This window comes from Marmota flaviventris, chromosome 8 (assembly GCF_047511675.1).
Source record: "Marmota flaviventris isolate mMarFla1 chromosome 8, mMarFla1.hap1, whole genome shotgun sequence".
In the NCBI taxonomy this organism is placed as follows: domain Eukaryota; kingdom Metazoa; phylum Chordata; class Mammalia; order Rodentia; family Sciuridae; genus Marmota; species Marmota flaviventris.
In genome coordinates this window covers 116,263,870-116,279,148 of record NC_092505.1, presented here as the reverse complement: position 1 = coordinate 116,279,148, position 15,279 = coordinate 116,263,870, and the positions used below count along the sequence as shown (strand labels likewise).

Below are 15,279 nucleotides of genomic sequence, written 5' to 3'. Positions count from 1 at the left end.
CGCTCCCCGCGCGCATTTCCATGGCGAGCCTAACACGGCATGCTGATGCACCGTCAAACTCACACTTTCAACCCCAAAACCCGACTCTTTGAACAACCCGAGCTTGATTAGACCTTTCTCCTTTTCTTTCCCCTCTTACAAACCATTTCCTCGCCTTTAGAAACTCGCCATCAAACCCAAATGCGCCCTCTGATCACCGCAGAAAGCAGAAACAAAGAGGGCTGAGCGGCGATTCAAGCGGCCCTTTTCTTCCCTCACATTATTATCCATTTTTATTATGATCGGGAACAAGTGCCCATTCGCGTGGGTTTTGTTTACCGGAAATTAAATGAAAATGATTTAGTCCGCGTCAAACAAAAATATATACTTGTATACACAAGAAAAAAGGCCTGTTAGACGTAAATATTATGTCCTTAATGAAAAGCCTGGACGGGCTCCAGGCTCGGCCTTTCAGGATTTCAGTGCGACTTGCCCATTGCCATAGAAATCCTAACTTACCATGAAGATGCACCGTGGCGAAGAAACACTGCTTTGTGTGCGGGCCCTTTGATGTCGCAGGCACGAGATGCGGGCGCTCAGCTGCGCAGGGCGAGATTACCTTGCGAGCAACGCGGTGGACATCTGTAACAAGCGAATGAAAAATTAAAGGCGATTAGTGATCGACCAAACACTTTTATTTTATTTCGTTATTTTGGATTGGGGTGAAGACGAAATGCGGTGCTTAGAAACAGAAGGGAAAGAAGCGATTCCTATTTGAAGAGGGACACTCTCTAAACATCTCCAGGAGAAGCAAGTTTGGCAGATGCCCTCCACACCTTGGCTGTGGGGCTAGTGGGCCCTGATGGGAACCAGTTTCCTCTCCATTGCAGCTCTGGCCTGACGGCCTCTAGACCCTATTGTAGTGGGGGCTAGGAAGGGATTGCAGTCTCCCTTCCTCAACAACAGATTCACCAAAGATGTATTTGGAAGATTTCAGTTTTTATTAGGGGCGATCAAAACGGTCCCTTTCAGTTAGGATTTTATTTGGTGGAAGTTGTGGTGGTTGCAGGGCAGGCGTGAGAATTGTCTAATAGATTCTCAAGAGGAGCGAATACAATACAATATCCTGCAGAGTGGCAGGGTCAGAATTTGTTCCATCTTTGGGGTTTTGTTGTTGTTTGTGGGATTTTTTGTTGTTGTTGTTTGTTCGTTTCAGGGCTGGGGTTCGAACCCAGGGCCTCACTCATGCTAGTCAAGACCTACAGAACTGACTTACATCAGGGCTCAGCTTTTAAATTTGAACTGCTGAAGTTTCCCCCAGGGGAGAATTTAGCGCCCCCCTCCCCATACACTTGTTTCCAAATTCTTAAAGAATTGCCATGAGTCCTTCAAACCTCCTCTCTTTTTTCTTCTGCCTTTCATATTTTTTCTTCTTCATATCTCAGCTAGGATTGTGGGGCAGCCCCCATTCTCCCTGCAGAGGGTGGGAGACTGGGAAACAGACCCCTTTTCTGTTTTTTGGTTTTGTTTTTTGTTAACCCCTTTGGCAACAATTCCAAAGGCCTTCCCTCTCCCCCGCCCCCAACATCTGGTTCTTTCTTCTAGGGACTTCACACTAAGCATATCAAATACACATTCAATCTAGATCCACTGATATTGTTCCTTTACAGTATTTATTTTTTGTAGTTTGTTTCTCTCCCACCCAACCCTTTAAAATAAGACAACTTTAGGTGATTTTTGAGAAAGACTGTGACAGAATTGATGCCATTCACCCAGACACGTTGCCTAGGTCAAGCCCTGTTGGCTGTGGAGGCCTGGATTCAGTGACGTCATCAGCCAGCTCCACACGCCCAGCCCAAGCACCTACAAGATTGAAAGGCCAGCGCCTGGACAGGGATAGGGGGCGGGTAAGGGGACCAGAGGCCTCCTAAGGTTGAATCCTGAAGCCTCTCTGGCAGCTCTTTTGTTTGTATTTCCTGTAGTTGTGGACTCCCTACCCCAAGTATACAATGTATAGAGAATCCCTGAACATACAGGCAGGCAGACCTACATATTTGAGTGCCTAGGCCAGTCCATGGGGGTGGAGATATAGGACTTCTAGAGAAAGGGGCTAAGCACCCCGTTATCTCCTGTATGGATGTTATGAGAAAATTTAGAATTTGGGCATTATTTTAAAGGAAAACTAAGGAAGGGGAAATTGGGGGGGGGTGTGAGGGGAGCAAAAGAAAAAAGAAATGGGAGACAAGAAAATGGCTGTGGAATTCTCTAGGCCACTTTCCAGAATCTGATCTCTTGAGGTTGGGATTGATGAGAGAGGGGAGGGGACAGGAAAAGGAGGCTCCGACTGGGAGCTGGAAAGGGAGTGGGGGAGGGGGCAGTTCAGGCCTCAACGAAAAATTTTCCCGTTCTATGAACCTCGTGGGGACTTTGGTGGCCTTACTTTTGCCACCTGCAGTTGCCAGAATTGCATATAAATTCTGATTTATTTTTGTTGTTGTTCCATATGCCTCTCTTCCTTTATCCTCAACATTGGATTCATGCACTCATGAGGGGGTGGGGTGTAGGAGATAACTGTAGAATAAATATGGGGACCAATTTTTGTTTTAAAATAATGCATAATCAACATACTCAATGAGTATTGATAATTGAATATGTTGACATACTCAATTATCAATACTCATTGACCTCTGGAAAGTTTTAGTGGTAGCCGGCCCGCCGGCTTGCTTCCTTTTTCTTCCTTCACTTCCTTCCCCTCCCTCCCTCCCTTCCTTCCTCGCTGTCTTCAAGCCTCAGTACCCCGGCCTAGACTCCGAGTGGGGGTGTACGCTGAAGCAGCAACCACAGAGGCAGACCTGATACCGGAGGTGGCGGCGGCAGCGGCAGCAGCAGGGCCAGGAAGTGCCGTGGGGCTGGGGGTCGCGGCAGGAGCAGCCGCGGCGGGGCCCGCGCCCTGACACACGTACCATTCGCTCAGGTCTGTGCCGCGCACTGCCACCGCCGCTGAGGAGGCCACTGGGGGTTCGTGGCTGCAGTCTGAAGAGGGCGATACGAGGGCAGATGGTGTAGCAGAGTCGTAACCAGAGCTGGGCGGCGGCGAGCGACCATGCACCTTCATGTGCTTACGAAGAGAGCTGGGGTGCGTGTAGCACTTGTCGCAGCCGCGCACCTTGCACGTGTATGGCTTGTCACTCGTATGCACGTGCGAATGCTTCTTTCGGTCGCTGCTGTTGGCGAAGCGCCGCTCGCAGCCCTCGAACTCACACCTGAAAGGCTTCTCTCCTGGCGGAGGCAAGGCAGAGACATTAGTGCGCGTGGGCCGAGTCCTAGGCTCACAATTGCCATCCCTCCATTCCTCTTTCATTTTATCAATAAAAAAACAAACAAACATTTTTTTAAAAGAAATCCTTCTCCTCCACACTCAGGTTGGGCACCCCTCTCCACGCAGAGAGCGCGCCCCGGCTTCCTGGCGACCCCTCCCTCACGCCTCCACCCCTCCCCCTCTTCCCTCTGGACCTAGGGGGAGGGTAAAGAGGAGGAGCGACAATGACTCCATCTTAGTCGAGTTTCATTCTCGAAAATCTGATCCACTCGGGTTGTTTTCCTCCAAATTTTATCCATTAGGAGCCAGAGGCACCTTTGCCCCGAGAATACATAGAGTTGACTGAAGAGCTCACATCTGCTCTGTTTAAAATTGCAGTTCTAGCCAAACGTCTCTGCCACCACCATTCCCGCCCAGCGGTCCACCCCTCACATACCCCTTCCCGTCCCAAAAGTAGCTTTTGTGAAAACGCCAAAAGCGATGAAATGATTTAAGAGGATACGCAATCTATGCACACGACGTGTGCATAATATAGGTCCTTGCTTCGGGGGAAGGTATTCGGAGCAATGATGCACCTCAAAGGCGACTTTTGCGGAAACTGAAGCCTCCTCCCCCTTCCTTTTTTTTTTTTTTTTTTACCCCCTGAGGGCAGGCATTTAGCAGCATTCTTCAAATCTTGCTAAACCATCCGATTCCTCCAGATAGGTTCATCGGCTATATTTTATTATGCACCTCCAGCAATCTCTCGGAGACCCTGCAGTGTGCAGTTCGTCTTCTCAGTCCAAACTGTGCAAGGTCTCCCGGCCTCCTTGGACCACCCCGCCCGCTGTTGGGCTTCGGGAGGTCAGAGCCAAGCGGCTGGCGCGGGAGGAGCCACCCAGCCAATTCGTGACCTGAGGTCTCTCTCCCAACCTTGTCCGATAGCACCGCAGCTTTGGGGGGTGAACGCAACTGCTGGGATCAGGCCAAGTCCCGCTCGGAGGCCAAGCGGTGGCCTGGATAGGCCCGCTCGGATCATGGCTGCGATGCCCTGCAGAGCCCAGGGAAGGCGCGAGATCAAAATAGGGTGAAACATTGGCGGGACCAAGCCCCAATCCCCGAGCTCACTACAGCCTGAATTCGCGGGCGTGAGGGGGAGGAAAGAACCCTGAGAACCCGGAAGCCCAAGTTCCTGCCCGAGCTGCAAATGCTGCGGAAATGGGGGCGGAGAAGGAGGTGTCTAGGGCTTTAAACAAATGGATGTAGCGGAGAGCTCTGGGTCGAGGGAATCGCTACCTAGCGTCGAGCTGAAGAGCAAGAGATGTGCGGGAGAAGTACTGTTGGCTCTGCGTTTGCTTCTCGGGTCGCTTCCAGGAAAGATAGGTGCTTTTTGCCAGGTTTGAACAAACAAAGCCTCTATTCCTAGCACTGATGAGGCTCCCGCTGAGCCAGAGGTTTGCACACAAGCATCTGCTCAGGCAGCGGCTTGTGAACCCGGGACTCGGACACCGCCCAGTCGTTGGGTTCACCCCCTGCAGGAGTAGTGCTATATATCAGGCCCTCTGGAAGGTGCTGCCCTCTGCTATTTCCTGGGACACTGTCAACGTTTTATAAAAAAAGTGGACGAAAGATACTCCCTATTTGCGCCTATTTTCTCCCCACGGATCCCTGCCAGCGTCTGCAAATTCAAAAAAAAAAAAAAAATCCCTTTTTTCCTTTCTCTTTCTAAAATCACACATAAAAAGAATCATGTAATTCAGAGCCTGCAAAAAAGAACAAGATTCTGATAAAATAGTGGAGGAACAGAATTTGAGGCTGATTTCCCTTCGCCCCAGAAAAAATAATTCCCGCCACACACTTAATCCAATCTTGTGAGCTGTTCCTTGAACAAACTGATAAAACAAACTGATTTCAACCCAGACGAGGAGCAGAGGAGGGGAAAAAAAAAAGCAGTGTACTGAGGTGATTCGTACAGCCTGGAAGTTCGCAGGCCCCAGGGAGGCCAGGTGAAGCCGCGCCCCAGCGCTCTCCCGAGCTGCAGGAGGCGCCCTGGTCCCCTTACTTGACATCCATCCCGCCCCCCGCCGACAGTCTGCTGTCGCCCTTCCCCTCCCCCTGGTCCCGGCGCTGAGCCCGCCCGGAGCGGCTTGAGCCCGGGACTGCGCGGTGAAAGGCCCAATCTCCTCCCAGGGGCTCTGCAGTTGGAAAAGGCCTCCTTCCCTGCCCCGAGCCAGGTTCGCAGGACAAAGTTCGGAAGCGTAGGGGCGGCCGGGCCAGCGCCATTTTCTCGCACTTGTGGCTGGGTCTGCTTTTCCTGGTGACTCCGCCCCAGCGCAGTCTCTGCTTCTCTGCCTCGGATCCCCAGCCCTGACTCTCTATCCGCCGCTGGGGAAGGTGGGGGGACCCCCCCCCCAGCTGAAGGGTTCCGGGAGGGGCGCCTGGAAGTGGGGTCCCGGCAGAGCACGGTGGCTGGCCCCGCGCCTCGTTCGCCGAGGCACCATTGTTGCAGGATCGCTGTGACCACCACAAAGTGAAACCTTTCGGCGCGGGCAGTCGCCTCCAAAGCCGGGCCTGGGATTCAGATCCGAGAGAATCTCAACTCCTGAGAAATCTGCTCCTGTTCGCCGCTTCCGCGACTCGAGGAAATGAAACGCCATTAATATTTGAAAAGGCAATTATTTTCCTGTTGCATCGAGAACTGTCTTCATGAATAATTTGTAGTGAGGTCTATTGCCATTTGAGAAACATTTTCTCTCTCCTCTCTCTGTCTCTCTTCTCTTTTCATTACTTAGGAGGGGGGTTTGAGCAGGAGAGACTGTCAATTTTTTTTTTTTTTTAACTCAAGCGGTAATGAATCAGGACTGCGAGCGAAAAGAACGCACAGAATTCTGTCCTGAATAGATGCAAACCTGAGAGCCAGCCCTGGCGCACGGAACTTGCTTCTCTGCTGTAGGTCGATTGCGCTAAGAATTTAACCATTTTCTGCTTCACAGACTTCAAACAGTGGGCCGGCAAAGAGCAGTAAAAGTTTGTTTGTTTAAAAACCCCTGTCATTAAAGATGAGTTTCTTCTCCAGCTTAGGACTGCACGTCTACTTTCCAGGTGCCAGCTGCCGGCTCCTGGAGTAGCAGGCCTGCAGGTCGGGGTCAGAATCTTACCCATCCCCCCCTACCCTGGGGGATATAACGAAAGAGGGGGCAGATACTTGCGAGAGGGTGGGGGACCCCAGAAAGAGCTCGAGAAAACAATAAGCCTCCAGATATACTCCGAAAATAAAATACAATATTCAAAGTGGACTTTGGTCTTTCCTCCGAGCAAGTCAGTGTCCTAGGTCTAGATCTTCACGGAGAAGGCAAGAGTTTAGAACAAGATTAGCAAGCTTCTTTCCGCACTTCCAACCTAAGGGGGTTCTTTGACTGTAACAATGGTTGGTTTTGAAGCAAGCAAAGGAGTAAGGCAAGGCGCAGGGTAGTAAAAGTGGAGCACCAAGCCGGAACTTATTTCATCTTCTGGTCCCCCCCCACCCGCCCCCTTCTCCCGCCCCCAAAATGGGGGAGGGGAGATGTCGACTTCTTAAACTTCGAGGGAGGGGGAGGAGTAAGAAGCGTGCAAACAATGGCTGCTAAACTAATTAATGTAACTTCACATGCTATTCTGGAAGTGTGAAAACTTTCTTCTTGCAATTGTATTAATTAGATGCTTCTGGCCAGAAGAGTTCAACTTTGCAAGCTCTTGCGCGAGGCTCCTTTTCTTTCTGTTAACTAGAACTAACAGATGTGGTTGACACATGTCCCTATTTCGCTTAACAGCTCGGTAAATGACATTTAAGTCGGATGAGTCCCGTTGGGTCTCTGCTAAGATAAGAGGGTTAGCAAAACCTTTCTGCTGTCGGGCCAGCAAGACTCACCAAAAAGGAAGGGTAAAAGTTAGCCTAAGAGACTCCCAAATCCTAAAGAAAGTGCTTAGGATCTGATGACCCCTCAGTCCAAGTGGCAGGCAGGTTGTGAGGCTGACAGGAAGAAGAGTTCTGTCCCTCCATGCTAAAGAGATGAAGAAAAATTAGGCAATTGTTCCCCTGTTTTTAAGACTTTGAGGAGCTGAGCTGTTTTTGAAATGACTTAAAAAGCAATCTCCAGGGTCTGGGGGTGTAGCTCGGAGATAGAGTACTTGCCTAGCATGCGTGAGACTCTGGGTTAGATCCCCAGCATAGCGAACAAATAAATAAATGGAACTCCATAAGCATACATTTGCCCATACAGTGTCGGAGGCACGTTCACCCTTGTCCCCCAGAGCAGAAATCCTGCACTGTTCTCCCTACACACAGCCTCCGGAAACTTCTGTGATTCTAAGAATAGAAGCGCATAATTAATATTTTATGGATTTGGCTCATGGAAACAATACCAAAATACCTCCCTCCTCCCCTCAGTTGGAACTTGAGGAAATCCAGACCCGAGGGCCTGCTTCCCCAGAGGGTCCGCACGAGACAGCGCCGAATACTGACCTGTGTGAGTTCGTTTGTGTATTTTGAGATTTTCTGATCTAGCAAAGACCTTCCCACACCCCGGGAAAGGACAGGGGAAGGGCTTCTCGCCCGTGTGCACGCGGATGTGATTTACAAGTTTGTATTTGGCTTTGAAGGGCTTGCCCTGTCGCGGACACTCCTCCCAGAAGCAAATGTGGTTGGCCTGCTCCGGGCCGCCGACATGCTCCACGGTGACGTGCGTGACGAGCTCGTGCATAGTGCTGAAAGTTTTGGAGCAGAGGCGTGGGGGCACATGGCCATCGGCCGCCAGCCACTTGCAGATGAGCTCCTGTTTGATGGGCTGGCGCATGTAGCGGAAGAAGGCGCCAGGGCCGTGGGACGCGGCGAGGTTCACTGTCAGGTTCATGCCGCCGTAGCCATGCAGGGCCGCGGCAGCTGCCAGGGCGTCGCTGCGGGCCGCTGACCCTGGCGCGAAGGGCTCAGGCCGTGCGTACATGTCTCCGGGGAGCCCCAGACGCAGGAGTCCGTTCAAAGGACGGCTGTGAGAGGCCTGGTGAGGCTGCTCGTGAAGGCCTGGGAATACCGAGGGGCTGGAAGCGGCGGCGAACTGGGGGCCATGGTGTCCGGAGCTGCTACCTGTTGTCGAGACAAATAGCGCGCGTGAGAACCAGTGGCGTGGGCAGCGGACTTCCCTGGGCCCCGGGGGGCAGGCCCAGCCCAGCCGCACCGCGGCTTCTGCGGTCAGCTGGGATCAGGAGCCAGTCTGCTCTCCCAGTGAACCCGGTAGACAGAGCAAGGCCATACGCCTTCACCACGGTCAGGCCAGGCTGCTGTTCCGGAGAGTCCCCTGCCGCGCCTTGACCTGGTGAGGGATGGTAGCGGTAGGGTAGGTGGAAGGGGCAGCAAGGATGAGTCTGTGGGTTGCTGGGGGAACCTGGCCCCTGCCCGAAGGGGATCCGACCTAAGCCCCAAGCGCACTTTGGAGGCCAGAACCCTGGGGCGCTCCAGGACTCCGCTCCCTGCCCCTGAGTGGAGGTGATAAGAAGTGGTGGTGTTGGAGGTGGTGATGTTGGAGGTGGTGGTGGTTCTGAAGTGCCCCAGTCATATATATTAATTTCAGTGCCCTGCTTGTTTGGGAGAGGGCGGCCTGCAGCATCCCGGCCCGTCCTCCCCAGAGCTTCCTGTGCCAGTCACTAATGCCACCGTCACCTGACAGAGAGGAGGGGTAAGGATACCCACCCCCCCACACACACACACACGCAAAGATTTTAAAAACTTGTTCAAAGTGGGGTTTTCCCCCTTTAAGTTTTGGGTTTGGGGTTTTAGCTGCCCCCCCACCCCCGCCTTTAATGTCTACGTGAAATCCCGTACACTACAGAGGCAACAGCAGGGCGCTTGAGGAAATGAATAGAGATTCGGGGCCGTGGCCGGGGCCCACTGAGAGGAACAATCGCCTAGGTCGCCCATTGGCCCACCGCCCTGCCCGACGTCAGCGATGACAGGTCCAGCCGTTCAGGGTTTCTCTCTCTCTCTCTCTCTCTCTCTCTCTCACACACACACACACACACACACACACACACACCAATACACCCGCTTTCCCTCACCCCACCCCCACCCCAATAGCATTTCACGCTTCTACTGCTCATGCGCTCTGACCCAGGCATAGATTCTTTTCTCTCCCCCTTACCCCCCTCCTCCTCTCCCCTCCAGAAAGCTGCTGTCTGGGGGAATCAGTTTGCCTCAGGGTTCCTGGAAGTGAGCGGGGCTGGGTTATGTCCCCTTTCTCCACCACTTTGGGGAGATTGTAATTGTGCTATGTGTAATATCTGGGCAGATGAGGATACCCAACCCAGTTGGAGTTGATGGGCAGCACCGGTGCTCGGGGATGTTGGTCAGCTTGGGCAGTTTGTCCTAGGAGCTGAATGGAGGAGGGGGTCAAGATCCTGGGAGGGGAGGAGGCTGCAGACCAGGGTGCCAGGAACAGAGAAACTCAGGCCGGCGGCCTTCCAGCTCAATTTACTTTCTTGGCTTTTCCCGAAATTTCTCTCTGCTCTCACCTTTCTCTACTCTTCCCCATTTTCCCTTGGACCCCCTACTATCCTTTGTCTTCCTGATGGTATCTTTTCTCCCCTCCAAGTCTCTTTCGTCTCTTCTCTCTCCCCATTTAGCCTTGTTGGCACCTCCCCCCTGTGACTGTCCCCCTACCGGACTCTCAAACCACAGAATCCGGTCCTAACTAGAGCCAGGATTGGGCCTGAGGCGGTAGTGGCTTGGGAGAGGCTGGCCTCGAACCCATCTCAGGGTCTCCTGAGAGGTCCCTTTCCATCCCGAATCACGTCGACCTGCTGGAGGACTGGCCAAAGAAACAAAGGCACAAAGGCCAGGGGCGAACAACTAGGAGGAAGCGGTCCTCTCCCTCAGGGCTGCCCGGGCCAATCTGGGGTCCTGAGCTAGGTACCCAGACATCAAATGGAGATTCTGGGAAAGGGTTTTGGGGATCACTTCCACTTTCAGTTCTCGCCACTTGTTGCCCTCAGGCCTAGCCTGTATCGCTTTTTGCTGGCCTCAGGGTTCTGTAAAAAGTGGACGCCAAGTTTCGCTCAGTCCAGGCTCCCAGGCCCTCTAGAGCCTGGACGCCGGAACACCACCATAGTGGAGTGGGGGACGGTCGGTCGGTTGAAGAAAACTTCAGTTCTGGGCCAGTCGAGTGTGTCATAAACAGGAGGGAGTGTCCTTTGTCTGCACCGGCCAGCTAGGGTCAGCTGCTTCGTCCGGAGATTTAAAGAACTGCTGGCCCCTAGCTCTGCCTGCTCTCTGTGGTCGAAAATACCAGTCGAAATGCCTGGACCTCCCTGACCGCTGTAAAAAGCACCCCCGCCCCCAAACACAGAAAGGCTTGGATTTTTAAAAGAGAAGTCTTGAAGATTGGATAAAATATCTTGTGCCCCATTAGCAGAGGCAAGTGAAATCTAGGTAAATCACAAGAAACCTCCTAACTCAGAGTCGATAGAACTGCCCAATCCATCCCGAGAACGGAGGAGTATTCTTAAACATTTCCTGGTCAGTAAATAAGGGTTTCTTTTACGTCATTTAGGAAAAAAATATTTAACATTTATAAAGGTTGACACATTCTTTCAGACTTTCTTCATTTAACACATCCTTCCCCTCTTGAACTTTAGCGAGGGATTAACTTCCACAATAATTTCTCTGCTTTGACTAGTCTGGATCTTTCTGCTCCTCCAGCTGGAAGGGCTTGAGCAATTCTGCCAATAGATTCTTTTTCAAATTAAAAACTTTTTTTTTTTTTTTAAGAGGAGAGCAGTTGACTGGCAGACCCCTCCTGCTCTCTAAATCAAGGTCTTCCTCACATATTTGACATCAGACTCTCAGGATTTGTCTTCTTTCCTGGCTTTCACTTTCCATGGTTTACTCTTCACCCAGAGGTGTTCTTCTCTGTCCCTTGATTTGTGGTCCCTTACTCCATGATTGGTTAGGCCTGGTCTCTAGAAAGTTGTTCCCAAGTGTCAGTGAGTAGTTTCAAATCTCACCACAGTGCAGAAGGAGGCAGTTCTCCATGTGAGTCTGGGCTGAACCCAGGAAGGGCAAAAATGAACAAACAATAAATAAAATATAAAAAAAAGGCAAAAGAAAAACAATGTGTTTCTCCTTGGGTCTTCTTCACCAGCTGTTTCCACTATCCATATCTCAAGATGAAGCTGTCAGCCTCTGTGGTTTTCAAGCTTAAGTGCAGGGACATTTTGCAAAACTCCAGCAATTAAAATATTTTTACTTCCACTATAACCTTGATGACCTATAACTGACTGTTCCAGATGTTTGTCAAACTCATCATCCACTTTAGCTTTGATTAAGACCCTGATTTCAGGCTGGGGATAAGGCTCATTGGTGGAGTGCTTGCCTAGAATGTGCAAGGCCGAGAGTTGGATTGTGGAGAGGAAAAAGAAAAAGACAACACTCTGACTTGCTCCAAAATGATCCCTTATATACATACTGTGACCTTATTCCCATTAGAAGCTTTGATAACATTACTGACAGAATAGCTGTTGATAAGCAGCTGTTTTAGGCTGGGGACCACTTTAAAAGTCTGATGAGTCTTGTAAAGTCTTAACAGTCCTGTTTTTACTGTCCTTACTTATCATAGAAGAAAATGCTCACTTTCCATTTGCAGGTTGCAAAAGATGCATGTTTTTATCTATCCAAGTTTATATACCTCCTGAATTCTATGCACTGACTCTGTGGACTCCAAGGGGAGAAAGCAGAGGTTTTATATATAGAGAGACTGTTAGTATACTGCATGCTTTCTCTTATTAACTTTGCCCTTGAAAAGCTTTGAACATGTGTATGACTTTTTGTGCCAGCAGCAAAAGGGCAGACACATCTGATTCAGCCAAAATCACTGACAGTAACCTGGCCCCATGGAGCTCCTTCCCAGATGCAACCTTCTCTTGAAGCACAGAAAACATCTGGCCACATCCTGGGTAGATGCTTCTTGAGTTGCCAGGGGTCAGTGGACCTGCAGGTCACTGAGACTGCCTGATCTTTGCAAGTTTCTTGGAGCCATATGGTCCAAAGCTTGGTTGGCTAAACACAGCAATGGGACCAGACATTCTCTTATGAGGACATTTTCCCCAGAAACAGTGATAGGGAGAAGAAAACTCTTTTGTACCCCCCAAAATATTTACAGACAATGAACTTTGGGCAATTGCATAAGAGTCATCAAGGTGCTTCTTTAAAATAAGTGCCCAAACAGTATCAAGCTAACCACAAATGCTAGGTGATAGAACACCAATGTCTTGGAGGCATGTTTTAGTCTTCAGAGGAATTACTCTGAACTTGGAGAAAGCAAGGACACAGGTTCCAGAGACTGCCAATTAGTCAGGCTGAGGAGTGGTGTCCCCTCACTGGTTTTCAGGCTTTCTTATTCAGAAGTTTATCTCAATTCACTTTACCCCAACACAAATGCTTGGCTGGAGAATTCTATTCCCAGCCTCTCCCAGTGTTACAGCATCATTAGGTCCATTTTCCTGCTTGACTTGGAGAGTAAACAAATATCCTGTAGCCTGAAGGTCTTTCAAAGATGTCAAAAAAGAAGTACTGAAAGGTTTCAGTTGGAGTAGATTCCACCACCAGACCTCAAATAACCCTCAGTCTGCAAAAGTTGCATGTAAACTGGTGCTCAGAATCATGCCCTAAATGCTTTGCTCACCACAGCCAGGCCAATGTAGTGTCATAAACAAGTGATTTTCTAGTCCTACTTTCTAGAAATAGGCCATTTGATGGCTCTACCATCTGGCAGAGCTCCTCATATTACTGGCTCAAAAATGTCTGACCTCTCTCCCTTGGAAAGGAAAAAGAGATGGAGGAGATTATAAATCGATAGCTGAGCTATTTTCCATTTTGATTTTTTAAGCAATGCTAACTGATAATTACCTGTTGCAGACTTTGCCCAGAGCATAATCTCAGTAGTTGAGGGCCACACTGCACAGAACCTGGCCAAGTATAGCTTCTGTCATCTGTATGTTCTGCTTCTGAAACTGCAGCCACTTGTTCAGCTCTTTTTCCCTGTTTCTGACCAGGTTACCACTCCAAATGTGGAGTATATCTCTTTAGAAGCCATTCACACGCAGACTTCAGGATTCCCACAGTGGGAGGTGTCTCCAATCTTGTGAAAAGAGATAACTTAAGAAGGCTGCCTCTATGTTCAAGCATGAATTGTGCAAAGGAGATGAGATCTATCAGGATTTTGGAAAGGAAAGAAATTCTTCTCTTCTACTGGGGAAATTTTAGCTTTAATCATCACTAATGACACTAAGATTGAAAGAAAACATACTTGGACAAAATTTAATTTTCAAGCAAGGCTTCTGCAAAATGTCTTTTGACAAAAGATTAGGAAACATTACCAAAGGATCTTCCAAAACAGTATTAAGGAATCAAAACAATGGAATTTACATAATAACCACATCTGTCTCTCGAGAATTCTGCCCATCAAATCTTCCCAAAATAATATAAGAGAGCCATTCTCTGAATCATTTACTTTACTTTTGTTAAGAAGGTTGCTTTGCCTACCAACAAGAGAATATCTTTGGAAGTAACTGTTAGCTAGTGGTATAGTTGAAATAAAAGGAACTGCATGCCTAGAAAGGAAAACACCCAACCCTAAATCATAGGCTCATTCTAAATGGAATATTAAATTAAATTCTTCACAATGAAGGTATTCCTGACAGAGTGGCTGTCAGTCACTCCCTGTTCAGACACCACATTGTGGGAACCGAGTCGTTACCACATTGCAGAAGGCTGGTGTCCCTGGTAAGGATGATGCATATCATGTAAACCCCATCACCAAGATCAAAGTCTGCTTCTTTCATGGAAGCCAATACATGTCAAACCTCATTCCAATCAAATCGTCCGGAAATGAATTCAAGATGAATATGTCATAGAATAATGTGACAGTGGAATTGCAGAAGGTCAGGGGTGGTTGTTTCAATGAGAGAGTCGTCAAATATTAATTCTAGAACATCCAGATGAGTAGGCATTGAGGAGGATTAGCCAGCTGCTGATAGGATGTTGTGTCATTGATTTGTGTGCAAATGCATCGAACACCAAGGTGTTATTCTAAGTTTCATTTGAACTCAAGAGACTCACCTAAACTCACAACTGAGACTCGGCATAACTAAATGAAAAAAAAAATTGTTTTTTGCACATAAAAAACCCCCAAAAAACAAACCCCCAAATTTCAGTGAATCAATATTTAAAAGGGGGTTTTAACTTACCTGACTCTTTCAGGTTATTTCGGTAAAGCCGCAATCGTTTCCTCATTACCAAGGAAGTCTTGTATCTCATTTTTTAACTTTGAGCCTGTTTGGGAAGAAAGGAGGAACTGACATTACTTAAACAATTTCATACTTCTATCTGTGGTTAAGATTTTGTGGCCTGAATGTACAAATGAAAGAAAGTGTTGGTCTGAAAATAGTCTTTTGGTGTTTGATCATTTGTAAATTTGGAAGCTAAAGAAAAAAGATTGCTGGTAACTGCCCATAGTTATTGCAAAAGTGTATGTCCTGGGTAATAAAAATATTGAAAAATTATAATTTGCCAAATAGATTTTTTTTTTTAATCTGAAGTGCATTTGTTGTCCTGCTTTGCTGGTAGAAGTGGATACTCTTCCAACCAGTGTTGAAAAATCTGTAACTTCTAGAATTTGAAATGATTGCTAGAGAAGTCCCCATTATTTCCTCCAGCTAATTATTTAAGTTTATCAAAGTATGGTGAGGAGGATTCCCTATTCTCAGAGGGGCTAGCAGGTTAAAGTCTTAAATACTGTTAAGTGTTGGAACTGAGAAGACAAACTTCTTTGTATATTTTTAGATCCTGTTCTCTGTGGGAGTGTAGAAACCTTTAGCCTCAAATGACCCAGAACCCCAAACCAATTTGGGGGCTATCGCTGTTCTATTTTTTTTTTAAGTTAATATAAAATTCACTGGACTAAACAGGTACTGTTTTT

At 48.7% G+C, this 15,279-nt stretch overlaps 1 protein-coding gene across 1 annotated transcript; it reads right to left on the bottom strand.

Annotated features, from left to right (window-relative positions):
• Positions 1-532: 532 nt before the first annotated feature.
• Positions 533-14,633, bottom strand: Zic4 (Zic family member 4). Its single transcript, XM_027933904.3, has 4 exons — positions 14,549-14,633; positions 7,779-8,396; positions 2,943-3,258; positions 533-621 (listed from the first exon to the last, which is right to left on the bottom strand). Coding segments are annotated over exons 1-4 (1,005 nt in total). The 5' UTR covers positions 14,619-14,633; the 3' UTR covers positions 533-620.
• Between the last annotated feature and the right edge of the window lie 646 nt (positions 14,634-15,279).

Bases quoted from the DNA above. Each gene is read 5' to 3' on its own strand.
- Zic4 (XM_027933904.3), bottom strand. From the start codon at position 14,618: ATGAGATACAAGACTTCCTTGGTAATGAGGAAACGATTGCGGCTTTAC. The intron at 8,397-14,548 runs GTAAGTTAAAAC...TCTCGACAACAG, and splicing joins AAATAACCTGAAAGAGTCAG to GTAGCAGCTCCGGACACCAT. The intron at 3,259-7,778 runs GTCAGTATTCGG...TGCCTCCGCCAG, and splicing joins ACACAAACGAACTCACACAG to GAGAGAAGCCTTTCAGGTGT.